Source organism: Cheilinus undulatus, linkage group 7 (assembly GCF_018320785.1).
Source record: "Cheilinus undulatus linkage group 7, ASM1832078v1, whole genome shotgun sequence".
NCBI lineage: Eukaryota > Metazoa > Chordata > Actinopteri > Labriformes > Labridae > Cheilinus > Cheilinus undulatus.
In genome coordinates, this window is record NC_054871.1 from 4,050,449 (window position 1) to 4,069,621 (window position 19,173).

General features: G+C 38.9%; 1 protein-coding gene across 2 annotated transcripts; it reads right to left on the bottom strand.

Moving 5' to 3' along the window:
• Window positions 1–715: 715 nt before the first annotated feature.
• LOC121512769 lies at window positions 716–7,049 on the bottom strand. Of its 2 annotated transcripts, XM_041792207.1 has the most exons (6): window positions 6,990–7,049; window positions 6,034–6,132; window positions 5,752–5,916; window positions 2,066–2,170; window positions 1,296–1,343; window positions 716–1,176 (listed from the first exon to the last, which is right to left on the bottom strand). In XM_041792207.1, exons 1-5 carry the CDS (start codon window positions 7,039–7,041, stop codon window positions 1,312–1,314), a joined length of 453 nt encoding a protein of 150 aa, XP_041648141.1. In that variant the 5' UTR covers window positions 7,042–7,049; the 3' UTR covers window positions 716–1,176; window positions 1,296–1,311. The 2 variants fall into 2 exon arrangements, with proteins under 2 accessions (XP_041648141.1, XP_041648140.1); XM_041792206.1 differs by lacking the exon at window positions 1,296–1,343.
• Window positions 7,050–19,173: the final 12,124 nt, after the last annotated feature.

Here is a 19,173-nt window from a genome sequence, read left to right on the forward strand (position 1 = left end):
AGGAGTAGAAAGTACAGATAATTACTTGAAATTGTAAGGAGTAGAAGTAAAAAGTAGGCTGAAAGATAATTACTCCAGTAAAGTATAGATACCCAAAATTTCTACTTAAGTGAGGTAATGAAGTATTTGTATTTAGTTACTTGACACCTCTGGCTGCAACAAAGGAACCACTCATCGTGACTCCCTCATAACCTGCCGCCCTGAATTGAGTTGTCATTTCATTCTGACCACAAGATCTAGCTTCTTAATAGTATACCACCTATAAAAGAAAAATGTATGACATGAGGGAGAAAAGCTGTTAAAAAGGCCCCGCTAACTCATACTTGTGTAAATGTGTAAATAATAATAATATTGATTAATTAATTATTAATTATTACTAATAATAGTAATAATAACAAATAATAACAATAATGCCTATAATAATGAAACTAATAAAAATAACAATACTACTATTACTACTACTTCTTCTAACAATAATGCTTCTAATAATAATAATAATGACAATGCTAATAATAAAACTAATAATAATACAAGTGATAAAAATAGTAATAATAAAACTATTAGTAATACTTAACAATAATAATAATGAAAACACTAATAATCAAATGAATAATAATAATAGTCATCCTCCTGAAAATGATAACAATGATAATAATAAAAACAACAAAAACAATGATACTACTAATAGTAATAATAATAGTAACAACAACAATAATAAAATAACCATAAAGCCTTTATTTTCAGCGCTAATTTCAAAAGTGCAGTTAAAAATAAACATTCAAATAGCAAACATTCAATAAAGGAAAAAGATTGAGGACAGCTGACTTTTACAGGCAAATGCACATTAAAGCCTTCAGCTATTTTTCTAAAACAAACAAAAACATTGCATTGGTCTCATAGAACTGTGATGGACAATAACATGAACCTTAAAGTTCAGCATCCACATCCAGGAAGTGCGTTTTTTTTGGGTTTAACTGATGAAAAGTGTAAAGAGAGCGAGCAGGAACAGAGACAAACTCAGTCTGGTGGTCAGAGCTGAATCACGCAGGGTGGCGTTCCAACAGTTTAATGCATCGATACCGAAAGGAAAAAGTGCCAACGTACTACTACTGTCTGGCCGTTCATATCGATGTTCACACAGGTTTGCAGACACACAGCCGTGGTATTGGAAGGTACCTGTGTATGGAACAAAGAAAAATCTGTTTTAGTAGCTACGCAATGCCATGTGGACTGAAACTCAGGAAATCAGTTTTCTTATTTCCACAAAAATGTTGAATAAAAGTCTCTGCTATCACCTTTAGTTGTCTGAACTCAGGCCTGGAGTGGCTTATCTGGAGGCTGGGCTGGTGTTTGATGGCAAATAGATCATCAGTCACTTTTGAGTTTGAGTAGTGTTTCCCCTCATAACATTTCCTTCTCTCTTGCTGCATCTGCCAACAGTAATGTTCGGTGTCTGCCAGCCAATCAGCACGCTAGTTTTCTTGTTCCTATGGCTGATGTGCAATAAAGCCTGTCTGTTACCACCATCTAGTGCGGAGTCATCAACTCCATTTTCATAAGGGCCAGCTTTTTTTGACTGACGCTGTGGGGGCGGGACATTGAAGTAAATTGAAATAAAATCTATATTTTGTTCTAATTAAAAGATTCTTATAAAAGTATTTCTTTCCAAAATCAATGGAACATTAAGCCTTTAACAATGAGATCAGTCCTTACCACCTGTACTGCAGCCAGCCACAAGGGGGCGATTGAGTATTTTAGCTACATATTTCTGGAGCTCTCTTGATGTCTATCACTGAGTTTGATGCTAATATGCTGTGTTGTGATTGGCCAAAAACACGTGCAGGAAACAAGTCTGAAAGATTCTCAGAGGAGAGGAAATGCACTCTCAAAGAGCCTTATGTGGAAAATTAATGCAAAAAAGTGCTACCTTAATAAGATAACAATCATAAGTAGAGGGGGGTTTAAAATATTCTCATCAGCCAAGGAAGAGCCCAGCAAAGAAAAGTTGGGGAACTACTGTTTAGTCAACATAAATTGCACAATGAGTTTCTGTAGAAGAGCTCACCAGTTCCATGGAAGCAGCGGTCCTGTGTGCCAACACACTTCAGCGTATTGCAGAAATTTTGATAGCAGGTGAAACAGCTCAGGCCATTTGGCTCAATATCAGGAACTGAAACAAAAAAAAAATGGGACATAAAGTTAACTGAAAGTCTGAAAACAAGTTAACCAGTAAAAAGAGCTAGCTACCACAGCAAGTCTGCCCCGGCCCATCCATACAGAACTCTAGCTCCTCCCTCTGGTCAGAAATAGAAATTGTATCTCCAAACACTCTGTCATATTCCTCTGAGAATCACAGAAGGATCAAACAAAGTCTCTAAAGCCCCCACCTCTGCAATTCAATTCAATTCAATTCAATTCAATTCAACTTAATTTGTATATCACATTTCATACAGTTGTAAACTCAATGTGCTTTACAGAAGATTAAAAACAAACAGAAAGCAGTCCGCAATTCAAGCAAACTCCCCACCCCCACCCACCCACCCACTATACACACAAACACACACATATATGTACAGTGCAAGTCATGTGTACTCCTTAGAGTATGCAGGCAAAATGCTAATATATTGTACATTATCTAACAGTCAAAGGCATAAGAGAAAAGCAGTGTTTTCAGACCACTCTTACAAGAACTGAAAGTGTCTACTGACCTCAGGTCAATTGGCAGCTTATTCCACAGAACAGCACCATAGTGGCTAAATGCACCTTCACCTGATTTGCATTTAACTTTAGGCACATTTAGGAGACCCATACATGAAGATCTGAGTGACCTGGTTGGGTGAGTGAGCATGTCAGAAATGTACTGGGATGCCAAACCATTGAGTGATTTATAAACAAGAAGTAGCACCCACAACGAAATTTCAGCTCTATCCGCTTGCTGACAGGCTGACCTTATATCTATCCAGTCGGGTTTTAATGCCTAAATCTAACCAGTCGGATTTAAATGCCTCTGGTTTTAATAGCGTAGACCAAGCGGAGGGGACGCATACGTGGCTATGCTAAGGTGTCATAAGCACAGCGGTGTAGTCATTCTTACAACAGCTAGGTCATGCTAACAACAGCTAACATGCTGCTCGCCCCAGCGTAGGTGTGGGCAATGTACGTCACGCCCCAGTGAAGAGGTTTTCCTGTTAAAAGGTTTGCTCGAGGGCTGCAGCCAGACCCTCTTGAAGGATGTGAGATGGCTCAGCCCTCATCATCTGTGCAAAGGAAAACAATGGAATCCATGCACAGCATGGAAACACACTGAATCATTTAGAATCAAATCCATCAGCACAGAATTATGCTAATAACATCGACAGTTCCTCGTATCCTTAATTTGCAAACTACTGTATTATTTTTTTTAAATAAAGATTTAATAAAGTTTTTATCAAGTGTACAAACTTTTGTGGAATTGGGGATTGTACTCCAGCAGGGGTCATCAAGAACATTTGCACAGGGGCCAGATTTAGTCCCGACAGAAACTCTGGGGCTGGACTTTCAAATACATGAAAATTAAATCAATATTTTGGGTTCTTTTTAAGTATTATTGTAGTAGTCTTTGTATTTTCTTTAAAAAGCAGGACATTTTTAGGAATTACCAGTGAGATCTATCACTATTATCTATAATGCAGCAGGCCACAAGGAGACAGAACTGACAACAGAACTGGCTAGACCCCTGAAAATCCCAGAGAATGGGCCCTCCACAATTGTGATTTAGTATTAACTCATTTTTAAAACTTTTGATGCCGTTTTGCCTCTTTAACCACAATTTTGCAAGATTTTAACCCCTTTTGAAACCAATTTTCTTGCATGTTTTGTCCCCTTGGTGCCAATTTTATCCATTTTTGCTACTTTTCTTCCATTTTTGCCACTTTTGAACTTGTTTTCATGACATGTTTTTCAACAATTTTTGCAACTTTAAAACCAATTTTTGCCCCTTTTAACACATTTTTGCTACTTTTTGCCTCTATAACACATTTTTGCCATTCTTAACCCATTTAAACCATTTTTCACATTTTTCTTTTTTTTTGCCACTCTTTTATCCATTTTGCCACTTTTCTTCTATTTTTTGCCACTTTTTAAACCCTTTTCATTACTTTTTTAAAACTATTTTTTGTAATTTGTAAACCATTTTTGATACTCTTTCCCCCTTTTATCTCTTTTACCAATTTTTGCCACATTTTAACCTCTTTTCACCACTTTTTCTGCCAATTTTTGTCCCATTTTGCCACTTATCACCTACTTTGCTATTCTCTAACACATAGGTTCTCAAAGTGCGGCCCATGAGCCAGTGGTGGCCCGCAGAAACATTTCCGGCAGCAAAATGGATACAAAGTCGTTTTCTTCAAAATGATCATTTTTCATTTTTTTCTAGTTTTTATGCAAGTCCAACATTTAAACTACTCATTCGATGAAAAAAGTAAAACACATGATATTTAAAAGCATTAATTTTGTGTTTAAAAATGCCCTCTTTTCGTAGATTCTGCGGGGAGATTGAGGGGAGGGGAAAGTGAAACTGCGGGGTGATAATTGGCCACTCAGACTGCCATTGTTCCCAGTTTCGCCCATTTAGATGGACAATAACAAATGCAGCATGGCTCAAATGCCACCCCTCACCCGGCACGTATACAGCTGTTTCTAGTTATCACCTTTACCAACAAGCCTCAAGATGTACCCTGCAGCGAAGGAAAGTAGAAGAGACATGAAGAAGCAGCAAAAATTATCAACAGACTTGGGATGACTTCAGGACCACTCGACAGTGAAAGTTTGATGAAGGCGGATTCCCTATAGGAATATTTTGATGAGCGTCACCAGTCCGATTCAGAAGCTTGGTTTGGGTGGCCTTTATGTAAATGTGGCTCTATTGTTCACGCCCATTACCTGGCCTGCCTGAAGGTAGGAGAAGTCCTGAAACTTTGAGCCTGGTTTCCTCAGAACAAACAGAAACTAGAAGTTAACATTCAAATGAGCATATCTTTGTAAAATATGCTCAGATTAAGGTGTGTGATACACCATTAGAAAGCTTAGAATCTACACTTTCATAATATGTAAAAACTCAAAAATCACCTTGGACCACTTGTTTATTGCACATTACTGGATGCAGACCAATAAATGTAAACTGTAGAGATGCAACCTGGTCATCGAAATGGTTATAAATGGGATGTTTTTTCTGTTTTTTTTTTTTCAAATTGTTTTCCTTCGGCGGTCCTCAGTCCAATATTGGGTTCCTAAAATGGCCCTCAGCATCAAAACTTCGGGAACCCCTGCTCTAACACCTTTTCACCATTTAATCTGGTCATTTTTGCTGCACCCCTGCCAACCTTAACCCCCTTTTCTTTTTAAATATCCACTAATTATGACAGTCAATTTTAGTAAAAACAGATCAAATTGAGTCATTCTAAAGTTATTTCAATATTAATTGTTTGTGGGATTGATTTAACAGCTGCAGACATTTAAAGCCAAGGGATACTCTGAAAACCACAGCATCTTCTTTTCCTCCTTTTCTGAATTTAATAATCTTATGGGGGCCAGACAGGAAGCTTTGGAGGGCCTGATATGGTCCCTGGGCTGCCAGCTGATGATCAGTGTACTATGGTATCTAAAAGTTGATTTTATCAGTCAACGTCATTGAAGGGTAGATTAGAGTGAATTCAGGAACAAAGGAATAAAGCATTTCCTGTTTATTAAAACCTTGTCAGCAGAAATACTCACAGGTTAAAGTGTCATTGTTGCAGTTGTCTGTGTTGCAGCAACGAATAGATGCAGCCCGTGTGAATACATCATAAGTGGCTGAAAATATCTGATCCTGTGCAGCGCAGAATGATGGCGGCACACACATCCTTACGGTCTGATTAAATCTGTCACCCCCAGCTAAAACTGAACACAGATTTTAAAAGGTAAAAACAAACAAAGAGCAATTACAACAAAATATGATCTCAAATTGACTAAGTAAAAGACTTCAGGACAACTTTTTCTTTTCTGTCACAGTCTTACTGCTAATGGCAACTGTTGCACACTGTTCAGCAGGAGAGCGGCATGGTGATGATACAGTGGAGTTTTCTAGTATGTAGTCCACACACTGAAGAGCTTCAGCTGCAGTCAGGAGGGAAAAAGGAAAAAGAGATGTGTAAGAATGAATCATACATAATAAATACCTGAAGAGTGGACTCTCAGGTATTTCTTTTAGGGTTTTTAATTTCTTTGCATAGACATACCAAAGAAAATGTGTTTCAACATGCTGTCTTCCTCAGCTGAAACATGTTTGCTGTTGTTGGAACCCTGCCAGGCCAAGTCATAAAAACCCAAAAGCACAGATCTGAGAGATGACTCTTCAGTTTTGTAACTCTTTTTATTGTTGTTGTGCACCTTAACAAGTCAAAATGCTGCATTCTTTTTTCCTTCAAAGGAAAAAAAATAATCTACAGTGTATGCAGGATTGTCACTCTGCTGCAGGTAAAACAAGAAATAAAACGAGTTAAACCTTTAGTCTAAGTGAGGCATATATCTCATATATAGTCTTAACACCTTCTTAAACATGCACAGCTGAGTCTACTGCTGAGTGACGGACATACAAACTTTCATGCTCAGAGCTGAAGTTACTGCATGTTTCTATTCTTATGGAAATGCTGCAATTCCATAATTTCCCCTCTGAGGCTTAAAAGAGTTACTTTTTTAAAGGTGTACTTTGTGCCTGTATTTGACAGAGGAGGACAGTGGATAGAGTCAGAAGAAGAGATGAAAGTGGGGAGAGACATGCTGAAAAAAGGGCCACAGGTCAGAATCCAACCTGGGCTGCCTGCGTATATGGGGCACGCCTTAAACCACTAGGTCATATGCACCCCTCTCAAAATAGTTGTAGCTCATCGTATCCTGACAGCTTTGATTAAATTCTTTTTTTTTTTTTTATCTACCTCAAATAAATAAACTCTGACAGGAAAGAGTAATGTTACCAGAGCTGAAGATCATCCAGACGAGAGCAGCACACAGAGTCAGCTTCATCATGAGTTCATGAACAGAGTCCTGGTTTCACGGAAGGAACTTCCCCTTTTATACTGAAGCTGAGACCCAAAAGATGAAGACATTTCCCCCTGCAGTCACATTAAGGAGGGGCCCACCGTACTTATCATGCTCTAACAAGAACAGGAAACTGTGCATAAATCATCCTAGATGCTGTATATTACATACACTTTATTGCCAAAAGAATTCGCTCACCTGCCTTGACTCGCACATGAACTTAAATGACATCCCATCCTTAATCCATAGTGTTTAATATGTTGTGGGTCCACCCTTTGCAGCTATAACAGCGTCAACTTTTCTGGGAAGGCTTTCCACAAGGTTTAGGAGTGTGTTTATGGGAATTTTCGACCATTCTTCCAGACGTGCATTTGTGAGGTCACACACTGATGTTGGACCAGAAGGCCTGGCTCTCAGTCTCCACTCTAATTCATCCCAAAGGTGTTCTGTTGGGTTGAGGTCAGGACTCTGTGCAGGCCAGTCAAGTTCATCCACACCAAACTCTCTCATCCATGTCTTTATGGACCTTGCTTTGTGCACAGTCATGTTGGAACAGGAAGGGGTCATCCCCAAACTGTTCCCACAAAGTTGGGAGCATGGAATTGTCCAAAATCTCTTGGTATGCTGAAGCATTCAGAGTTCCTTTGACTGGAACTAAGGGGCCAAGCCCAGCTCCTGAAAAACAAGCCCACACCATAATCCCCCTCCACCAAACTTTACACTTGGCACAATACAGTCAGACAAGTACCGTTCTCCTGGCAACCGCCAAACTCAGACTGTTCCATCAGATTGCCAGATGGAGAAGTGCAATTGGTCACTCAAGAGAACGCGTCTCCCCTGCTCTAGAGTCCAGACATGAGCCGCTTAGTGTGGTTTTGTTTTTTTTGTGTGGTCAATCTTTAGACTTTTTAAATGGCATGGATCAAACAGAAAGACCAAATGCACAGGGGACATCTTAACAGCCAGATAATCTTAAACAAAGTAAGTGTAGCATAGCAGTCGCTATGAAGTATGTGACTGAACATGAATAGCATTATTGGTTAGTGGCTACTAACTTTCTATTTTGAAACAAAGCTTTGTTCATTTCAGCAGAAAAACCTTGCCCATCTTAGAGGCAGTTCCTGAAGTACAGAAGCTCCAAGTCAAAAGAGCGCCAGTCTTCTAACCATGGACTGAGAGGAAGACATCGTCCAGGTAGGTTGTACTAACTGTCTTAGCTTATCAATACTTGACTGTCTGACTCGAAGTGACTCAGAAGTGCATCTGTATCATGTTAGATATATTGTACAGATTGAATTAAGTTAAAAAGAAATACTAATATCTTTGACAAAGGCATCTGTGCGTAGATTTTAGAGCATATAGCACTCTGGGCAGGATAACAGCAGCTCTCGTGCAAGACGAGATGCTTTGCTAAATCAACTTTTTATGAAATCAGTGTAAGGTTCCTTTAGCCTTTGTAAAGTTTTCCATTTTTCTCAGAGTGTGAATTACCTTAACTCTAAATGTTTATCTTAAACAAACCTTAACACCTTTTAGATTAATATTCACCTAAGAATATTATTGAACACCTCCAGGGTTTGCACAGGAATCCTAGAGTTGAATTTACTACCTTTTTTACTACCTCTACAATATTTTTTACTACCAACACGCAATACTTGTGCTCGTAGCTGAGCTTGCGTATGCAGTTGCACTGCTCTGTGTCGCACCAAAAAACGAAATATGGAGCTGCTCCCCCAGCGCGCAAATCCGCTGCTGGTGAATGATGGATTCTCAGTGTCATTTGATCGTCATATCACCATTACAGGTCATATTTATTTGCTAAAAGTTGGTAAAAAGGTGTTCAAGGTAATGTTTAGGTGGATTGTAACTGTCTGGAAGAGAACCTCTAACAGTTTTCTTTAGATAATTTAAATGTAGTTGGCACACAACAGTCAAACAGTGTTTGTGTTCACTTTGGAGAGTCAAAGATGGTCTTTCAGCCCTTCAGTTTCTAACTGCACTACAGCAACACCCTTCTTTGCTGACCCCTGACCTGTGCCACTCTGAAAAGCGACTCACTAGCTTTGAGCTTGAGAGACTCTTCAAACCTGACCTCAGCCCTTCAGGGAGTTACAGGAGACTAAAAGAAAGTCAAACCTTAGCCTACTGGGCAGACTATCTTCTTGATTGTGAAGGTTTGTATGTTTTTGTAACTACTTGGAAAACCACATTACCATTGTGTATCTGAGCATTTAACTTTTTTTTCTTTGCAGAAGGTGAGGCTGCTGTGTCTGTGGAGGATGTTTTGGTGTTTGCAGCTGGACTGACTGACATCACTTCCCCCTTCTGGTTTGGAACCACTGCCACAAATAGAGTTCCTGGATTACTCTCTATTCTCAATGGCAAATATACATGTTCAAACTTGTTGAAATTACCACGCCAAGATTAATACGGTGTGTTTAAGTCACAAATGGACCTTGGAATTGAAATGAGTCCAGGATTTGGCTGTACATAATCCATATGACTGTAGTGTCAGTAGTGCACCCAAAGGTGCAGTTGCTTTTGTTAAAGAGGTTTTTTATAATGATAAGTATGTGAGCATGTTTTTTTTTCTCAGTCACTTGTTTCAGATCCATGATTCTCAAACTGTGGTCTGTTTATGAATCACAGTTTTAGATTTAGAATAAACAAACAAGGATTTCAAGAGATTTGATCAGTTTGCGTCCCCACATGGAGCTCTTGTCAGGCGAGCCTCAGGAAAGGCACCCAGTTCAGCTTTAAATCCACAGTCTCTGGAGCCAAACCTATGTTAAACAAAAGACAGAACTACATTTATTTAAATTTAAGATAAAAGCAAAACAAATACAAACATCAATCTATCACCAAAGTATTACCTGTGTGGTAAGCAGTAGAGCTCATTGGGCACTCTTCCTAGACATGATGCTGTTCTGGAGGGGCGAATACTGTGTCTGTTCTACAATCTCACACACTCATCCAGGTCCTTCTGAATAACATCACCAAAGCAATATCTCAGTAGACACTGATGCTCATGACTGCTGTTGAAGTATCCAGCACCTCTAAGGTCTGCAAACAGCTCCATGCAGAACTGACACCTATAGAAATTGATAAAATGATAATAAGTTATCATTTTCAGCATACACATAGGTTTGAATGAATGAATGAACTTAAAGGTTACACATAATAAAATGACTTAATGAAGGCCACCTACCTTCCCTGTCTGAATATGGACCACCAGAACTCAATCCTCTGGTTGTTTGTGGATGAGCCATACATGTGCCTGGACGCTCCAGCGTAGTAGTCACTGTGGTGGTGGCGTAAGGTGTACTGAATTGCAGCCATGGTCCAGTTGTCCACACATGACAGAAAATAGTGGGCAATCACACTTGGGTCATTATTTGTCGATCCACATGTAAGCCACAGCACTTTATGTGAAAATCCATCAATACAGCCTGAAAGAGCCAAACCGAATGTCTTAAGTTTATCATAACCATCTGTGTGCCACATATAGATCGGTCCCATGGAGTGGTAGGTTCTTCTGTGTGCTCTCCTCTCGCACCCTCGAGGATTGATCTCCCGGAGCAAACTCATCACATGATCCCTTTTCACTCGCAGATTGTACTTTTGTTTGAGTACCTGCCACATCATGCGGTAGCCAAACAGATGTCCAGGTCCATGAAGTTCCAGTTGGATGGCCATAATTATGACGGTTGTAGAAGAGTAACACTTTTTGCGAAATAACCCGGATTCATTCAGTTTGCTTTTCAGAGACCTCAAGCTGATGTGAACACCGTGTAAACATGACATCATGTCCACGATTACAGCGTATGAGTGTCCCTCATTAAGATATCTTATGCACTGCTGCAGCATATCTGGTCCTTCCCTCTGATCCATGCCACTTAAAAACTCTAAAGACTGACAACAAAAACAAAACCGCTTTAGGCGCCTCATATGTTGTCCACAAAACGGGCAAAACATCACTTGATCGCTGTCCACCTTGGGTCACCATGAACGCCATCAATGACAGCAACTCGTATTGGCCGCTCCCTGTTATCACTTCTGGTTCAACTGGTACATTCCCTTTCCAGTTGACGGTTGATGTTTGAAAACTTGTGTTGGGACTTGTAAAAGTGTTTTGCCAATTGTAAATTTTTTTCTGCATTTTTAAAAGTGTTTTGCGTCTTGTTAATTTGTTTTTCTTAAATGTAAATTTGTTTCGGGACTTGTAAATGTGTTATGGTAATGTAATTTTGTTTTACATGTAAAAATGCTTTCTAAAATGTAAATTTGTCTCAAGGATTGTAAAAGTGTTTCTCATTTTATAATGTTGTTTTGCACCTCCCAGCCACCATATAGCACTGACAGTTGACCGTGGACTATCTAGGAGCGAGGAAATTTCACCACTGGACTTGTTGCACAGGTGGTATCCAATCACAGAACTGAGCTCCTGAGAGCGAGCCATTCTTTCACAAATGTTTGTAGAAACAGTCTGCATGCCTAGGTGCTTGATTTTATCCACCTGTGGCCATGGAAGTGACTGGAACACCTGATTTCAATTATTTGGATGGGTGAGTGAATACTTTTTGTAATATAGTGTATCTTTCAATCAAATGAGACACACCAATCAGTGCACAGTGAGGTTTTTCCTAAATGTAATCTCAACGTTTGTGGTACAAAAAAATTCAACCCCCATACAGTGAGAGCACATGAAGACATTAGCAAATGAGACATTTGGTTTTCTGAACCAGGCTATAAAACAGTTTATTTCTAGAGTAAACAACAGCTTTTTAACAGGTGTTGATGGAACTTCAGGTGTTCCTGCAGCCTGTATTGCAATTTTTTGCACGTCAACATTGGCTTCATTTTTTTGGGACCGGAGGTTGCTGCTTGGTTGAAGTGTTCCTCTTTCTGCAGACATTTTGTTTCAATGGGAATGCGTCTGGCTGTTAGAGGCTGTTTGCCCTTCCTGGCCACCGTACATTTTGACTTTTAAATTTATTTAAAAGCACAACAAAACAGGAAAACGGAAACCGGCTCTTCGAAGCTGTCCATCTACAAATGAAACATCATGACTCCCTCGTAACTTTATTTGCCTGACAGTATATCACCTATAAAAGCATATTTATGACAACATGAGGGAGAAAAGCTGTTAAAGAGACACTGCTAACTCTGTTCATACTTATGTTTATGTGTAAATAACAATAATAATAACAATAGTAACAAAAAATCTTCATTTTCAGCACTCATTTCAAAATTAAACTTAGAGTGTTTTACAAGAAGGTAAAAATAAAACTGGTGGGTTATAAAATCAAAAGCACATTTGGAGAAAAATGAAAAAAGCAAACATTCAATAAAGGAAAATGATTGAGGACAGCTGACTTTTACAGACAAATGCACATTAAAGCCTTCAGCTATTTTTCTAAAACAAATAAAAACATTGCATTGGTCTCATAGAACTGTGATGGACCTAGCATGCCGTGAAGTTCAGCATCCACATCCAGGAAGTGCGGTTCTTGGGTTTAACTGATGAAAAGTGTAAAGAGAGCGAGCAGGAACAGAGACAAACTCAGTCTGGTGGTCAGAGATGAATCATGCAGGGCGGCTTTCCAACAGTTAGATGCACCAGTACCGAGATCAAAAGGATCAAAGACATTAAGGTCTTTCCAGTCAGAATGATCTCCACACAGGTTTGCAGATGCACAGCCATGGATCTGGGTGTTGCAGATAAACCTGAAAAGTTCTAGATGAGACACAGAAAAATCTGTTTTAGTACGTCTTGCTGTGTTGACTGATGCAAACTACGATTGTCAGTTTTCTTATTTCCATGGTAAATGTTGAATGAAGGTCTCTGCTGTCACCTTAAGTTGTCTGAACTCAGGCCTGGAGTGGCTAATCTGGAGGCTGGACTGGTTTTTGATGGTAAATAGATCATACAGGCTACAGGGGACCAGCACTGATTGTTTGAGTAGTGTTTCCCCTCGCAACATTTCCTTCTCTCTTTCTGCATCTCTCAACAGTAATGTTCTGTGTCCGTCAGCCAATCAGTTTGCTAGTTTCTTGTGCCCATGGCTGATGTGCAATAACAGCCTGTCTGTTATCATCATCTAGGGCAGTGGTACTCAACCTTATTCTACCCAAGAGCCACATTGACTGTGTTTACATGTACTTGAGTATCCCATTTTCTGTTTGTTTTTTTGAGTATGTCAGTTTCTGTTTGTTCATGTATACGCCTGCAGAAACTGGGATATTACAGTATCCTGGTTTTGAGAAACTTGGTTTTGCTACCTGAAGAACTCCAAAAGAAAACGGGATACTGTGCCATGTATACACAGTATCCCGTTTTCTGGCTGCTGATACAGTACAGGATTTAAATTCCTCAGAACGATGCAGTGGTCTAAGCAGACAGGACGTCAGAGGCAGATCATAGAACGCTCATTACAACCATCGGAGACATGAGACTTGACTTGGACTTGGGAACAAAGACTTGAGATTTGACTTGGACTCATGACCAAAGACTTGAGACTTGACTTAGACTTCGAAAATGACTTGTGTCCATCTCAGCACTGAAGTGTGACAAATATGCAAAAAGAGAAGAAACGAGGAAGGTTTTCCACAGCCCTGCAAGAGAGAGCCACTCTCTTTCTTTTTTATCCAATCTTCCCAGTGTACGATGAGTTTAATGTTGAATATTGTTTCAAATTTCTCCAGAGAATACGGTTGTCATAGTGATGGCTCTGAGAGACGGGATTGCCCAGAGGATTATGAGGAGTTGAGGATTTCACTGGCAAAATTAGGCTGTAGGCTTTAATAATCACACATGCAAAATATCCAGTCATGTTTTTATCCACACTCGACACTGTTTGAGGATTGAAGGTAGTTATCCTTTCTACTTTTAGCCGTTAGCATCTGTAATAAACAGTGGGGTAACAAGACTAGGTAAAAACCTAGTATATGGCTGACCACAACTATCTGTTGAAATGCCTGACTGGCAGAGGGATTTTGTCATTATTGCTAATTTCTGTGAGCCACATTTATTGTGGAAACTTAAATGTACATAGCTGCATGCTGTCCTCTCTCTCTTTGTCTCTCCTCTTAATAAAGCTCTTCTCTGTGTACATATGAAACTCTACAGACAGAGTCACTGGAGATTAAATGTTTTTTGTCAGATTTATGTCTTTAATGGTAGTAAGTTTCTACTAACAATAAAACACTGTTAATGAACTGTTTAATCTAAAATAAATATAAAAACTGCAGCAGGTTTCATGAACATTTCTAATTCTCCTCAGGCAGGTGTGTAAGGGCCTTTATGTGTAACATTAAGCTGAATGTCTACTTTAGTGTTCTTATTGTTTTTTATATCCCTTAATTATCTATAAACAGCACATCTATCATATTCCCTAAGATGTATAAAGGCGTGCTAAACATTTAAGTAGCATTTCCTAGCAATGCAAAAGCAGAGATTTTAGCATTTATTTTTTTCCCGATAAACATATAGTATTAAGGGAATATTTACCAATTTTTTTTTTTCTTTTTTTACATAGCGCACACCCCTGGCTCACATGGGCGACACAGACACACACAGCTGGAGTGCACACACAGCGCTGACCCTCCATGGTCAGAGAGAAGCTTTAAGAGGAGAGAGTTCTGCTGTTTATCCTCCAGTATTCACAAACTTTTGCCCTCAACAGATAGAAGCCTGAAGTCTACACTACCAACATGTTAGAGTGAGTTTCAGTGTAGGTGTGTGTGTGTGAGCATCATGTTTGTGTGTGTCACTCTTATGCAGCATGAAAGCAGATGAGGATGAGAGGAGAGCAGCTGACGCTGACTACTTTGGATTTATTTGTTGTTTCTTCTTTTTGAGGTTTATTTTGGGGGTTGGTAGTTTCTTTGATTTATTACTCGATTTGTTTGGGAAATTGTGAATTTACTTATTTGCATTAAGGTATTTGAATTAACCTTTAACCAATTTGGGTTTTGGCAATTGTTTTGTGAATTCTGTTAATTTGGCCCATCTAATTTTTTGTTTTTGTCCTTTCAGAGCTGAGAGCCACGGGTGGAGGAGTCTGTGTCCTGGGTGGTGGTGTCCACCTCTCCTGGTGTGCTGTGTTTCCCTGGTTTGGGTCCCTTCCACGTTTGTGCAATTGAGTGTGAGCCTGACACAAGCATCTGGGGTGATTTAAGCATTCATTAAATCAGTTTTAAAAGGGGTCAAGGGCAAATATCATAAAGTAATACCTATATAGCTTGTAAATGAGTTAAAGAAAATCCCTGTTAATAAATTTAACATAACTGTTTTGGCCACCTTGATATAAAAAAAAAACCAAAAACAAATAAAGCAGCAGGTCCACCAGACCCACTCTCCAGCAGGAAGTTTAACACTGTTGTCTGCAGCATTGAGGGTAAATGCTCATGACTTTATACATTTTAGCACATGATGATGATGCATCGGCCCCGCCGTTATTCTATCTTTTGTTTCCATGATGCACCACAGTGATTTGCACAAAACTCTGAGCAAATATACCAAAGATGTGAGATCGCTAAGCCCTCATCATCTCTGCAAAGGAAAACAATGGAATGCATGCACAGCATGGAAACACACTGAATCATTTAGAATTAAATCCATCAGCACAGAATTACACTGATAACATTGACAATTCCTCGTATCCCTAAGTTGTAAATAACTGTATTATTTGTTTTAATAAAGATTTTACAAAGTGTCCCAACTTTTGTGATATTGGGGATTGTACTATGGTATCTAAAAGTTGATTTTATCAGTCAACATCATTGAAGAGTAGATTAGAGTGTATTCAGGAACAAAGGAATGAAGAATTTCCTGTTTACTAAAACCTTGTCAGCAGAAATACTCACAGGCTAAAGTGTCATTGTTGCAGTCGTCTGTGTTGCAACAACGAATAGATGCAGCCAGAGGTATTTTATCATAAATGACTGAGAATATCTGATCCTGTGCAGCGCAGACTGATGGCGGAACACACATCCTCCTGGTGTAATTATATCTGTCACCCTGAGGTATAACTGACAACAGATTTTAAAGGGTAAAAACAAACAAAGAGCAATTAAAACAAACAAAAAAAAATGATCTCAAACTGACTCAGTAAAAGACTTGAGGACAACTTGGCTGCAACTGAAGAGCTTCAGCTGCAGCCAGGAGGGAGGGATATGTGTGACTAAATCGTACGAATAAATCTGAAGAGTTGACTCTCAGGTATGTCTTTAACCCTTTACCTACTGAGCCAGTGCCAGTGCTGTGTTTCATATGTGCAGAGTATTATTACCGTAACTCTGTCAAAGTTTGTCCGATCAGAAAAATTCCAACAGTGTTGGAAAGCTGAGAATTGTGGATATGCGCACATAGATGGTTCATTATGGTACTTGCAACCATATGACGTGGGCATTCATAGCAGAACACCAGAAGTATCGCGAGACTGCTACACGGATTCTCAACACTGTAACACCTCAAAAAAATTACTCAATCTATAAAATTCCAACGCTGACGGAGAGCTGAGAATCTGTGCTTTCCGGCAATTTATGATGTGTGGTATATACATTACGGTAATGTCGAACGGCACTGCGAAAACGGCAGCTTTGGCAGAAGACGAGTGAGAAAGGAGAGTGAAGGAAGAGAGTAAAAGGAGAGCGAGCAAGAGTGGTGTTTTGTTTTCAACAAATAGCGTTAGATAGTGGCATTTGTCTGTCTGTCATGTGCAATAACAATATGTTACTGAGAATGTTGAGAATGCCTTTTTTTCACCTTTATTTGCACTAATTGTCGCCTATGTACTTTTGCACTGTGTTTTGCACACCCAGAGTCCTAGACTCAAAAAATGACTGGTGATTGTTCTAAACATGTATAGGTTCACATTTGAAATGTTAAATCAAAACTTCATGAGGAGTCACAAAAATATCTTCTCATAAAAGCCATGAAAAACAAATCTGTTTTTATGTTTTTCCTTCTTTTAAACTGCTGACAATACCATATAATGTGCAATAATCATTAACCAGATGTTGAAAAGTCAAGTTCAAGTACTCCTGGGAAAAGAAAGCAAAGCTCTCACACTTAGGGCATTTCCTGACTATTTTACAGCCATAATAACAAAACGTGTCCAAACCGACATTTTTAGACTAAGTAGGTAAAGGGTTAAGTGTTTTTTATTTCTTTGCATGGTCATGAACAAACCAAAGAAAATGTGTTTCAACATGCTGTCTTCCTCAGCTGGAAAATGTTTGTTGTGTTGTTGGTACGCTGCCATGCCAAGTATTACAAACCAAAAAGCACAGATCTGAGAGATGACTCTTCAGCCTTTTTTTTGTTATTATGCACCTTGAGAAGTCAAAATGCTGCACTGTGCTCCTTTGTTTTCCTTCAAATGAAAAAATAATCTACAATGTATGCAGGATTGTCACTCTGCTGCAGGTAAAACGAGAAATAAAACAAGTTAAACCTTTAGTCTAAGTGAGGCATATATTGATGCTTTGCACAGTTGCGTCTACTGCTAACAGACATACAAACTTTCATGCTCAGAGCTGAAGTTACTGCACATTTCCATTCTTATTGTGATCTTCTCTTGTGTTGCTGTGATGCCAGAATTTAGCCTCTGAGGTTTAAAAGAGTTTTAGCTCATCATATCCTGACAGCTTTCATTAAATGCATTTTTTATCTACCTCAAATAAATAAACTCTGACCGGAAAGAGTAACGTTACCAGAGCTGAAGATCATCCAGACGAGAGTGGCACATAGAGTCAGCTTCATCATGATGAGTTCAGGAACAGAGTCCTGGTTTCACGGGCGTAACTTCACCCTTTGTACTGAAGCTAAGATTCAAAAGATGAAGACATTACCCCCTGCAGGCAAATTAAGGTGGGGCCCATTTTACTCATCATGCTCCAACAACAACAGGTAACTGTGCTTAAATCATAATAGATGCTGTATATTACATAGTCAATAGGCATACTAGCAAACACTGCACATTTATTATAGACAAATATGAAGGAAAACCGGAGGTTGACTAGCCACCATCACTGCGGTGGACTCTCACCACTTAGCTGGGTGGATCTGGATCTTATGAACTGAGAAAATGCAACATCACTGGAAAAGTTCAGAGATGGACTGAAGAAGACACTGATAGGTTAGCACACATTTAGCATTCAGAGAAATTTATTTTGCCATTTTTATATCTGTGAATCTTAGAAAATGCATCCAATTCTATATTTGAAAGGCCTTAAAAACATATAACTAGTCTGACAGTGGATTCATGAGCTTTTAATTTTTTTTTATATAACTTTTTAAATACTAAACTATCACTAATCCTACTATGTAGAAATTGTAAAAAGGTAAGAAGGTAGTCTAACATTTCTGTAATGACTGAGTGGCTTTAAAGTTGACTGTAAGACAGGTTGACAATAAAACAGAAACCAAAAGAAGTAATACAATGTGTAACCTATGGAGACAATAAACAAATGCCTGCATAAAGAAATGAAAGAATAAGCAATTCCTTGCACATGAACAAAACAAAAAAATTTCCACATATGTATTTTACAGGCTGAGGCTGAACACACTTGATAAATAAAGCCATAAATAGACCCTAGTCTATTTATTCGCTCACCTGCCTTGACTCACATATGAACTTAAGTGACATCCCATTCTTAATCAATAGGGTTTAATATGACGTGGGTCCACCCTTTGCAGCTATAACAGCTTCAACTCTTCTGAGAAGGCTTTCCACAAGGTTTAGGAGTGTGTTTATGGGAATTTTTGACCATTCTTCCAGAAGCGCATTTGTGAGGTCACACACTGATGTTGGACGAGAAGGTCTGGCTTTTCATCTGCTAGAAGAGGGGCCAGCAGAAAAAGCTGGGGAACCACTGTTTAATCAACATACACCGCATTCCACATTGTCATGCAAATGATACTTTTCTATTTTCCTAAATATTAATGCAAATGACAGAGTATTTTTGAAGTCATCAGCTGTTAGAGCATAATTCAAAGGTTTTTGAACAAAATTCATGATGATAATTATTTTTTCAAAAATATAAACCTCAAAGTGCACTGTTCCACATTATTAAGCACAGTTTTAGAGTTTTAAAAGATTTTATAGGTTGAAA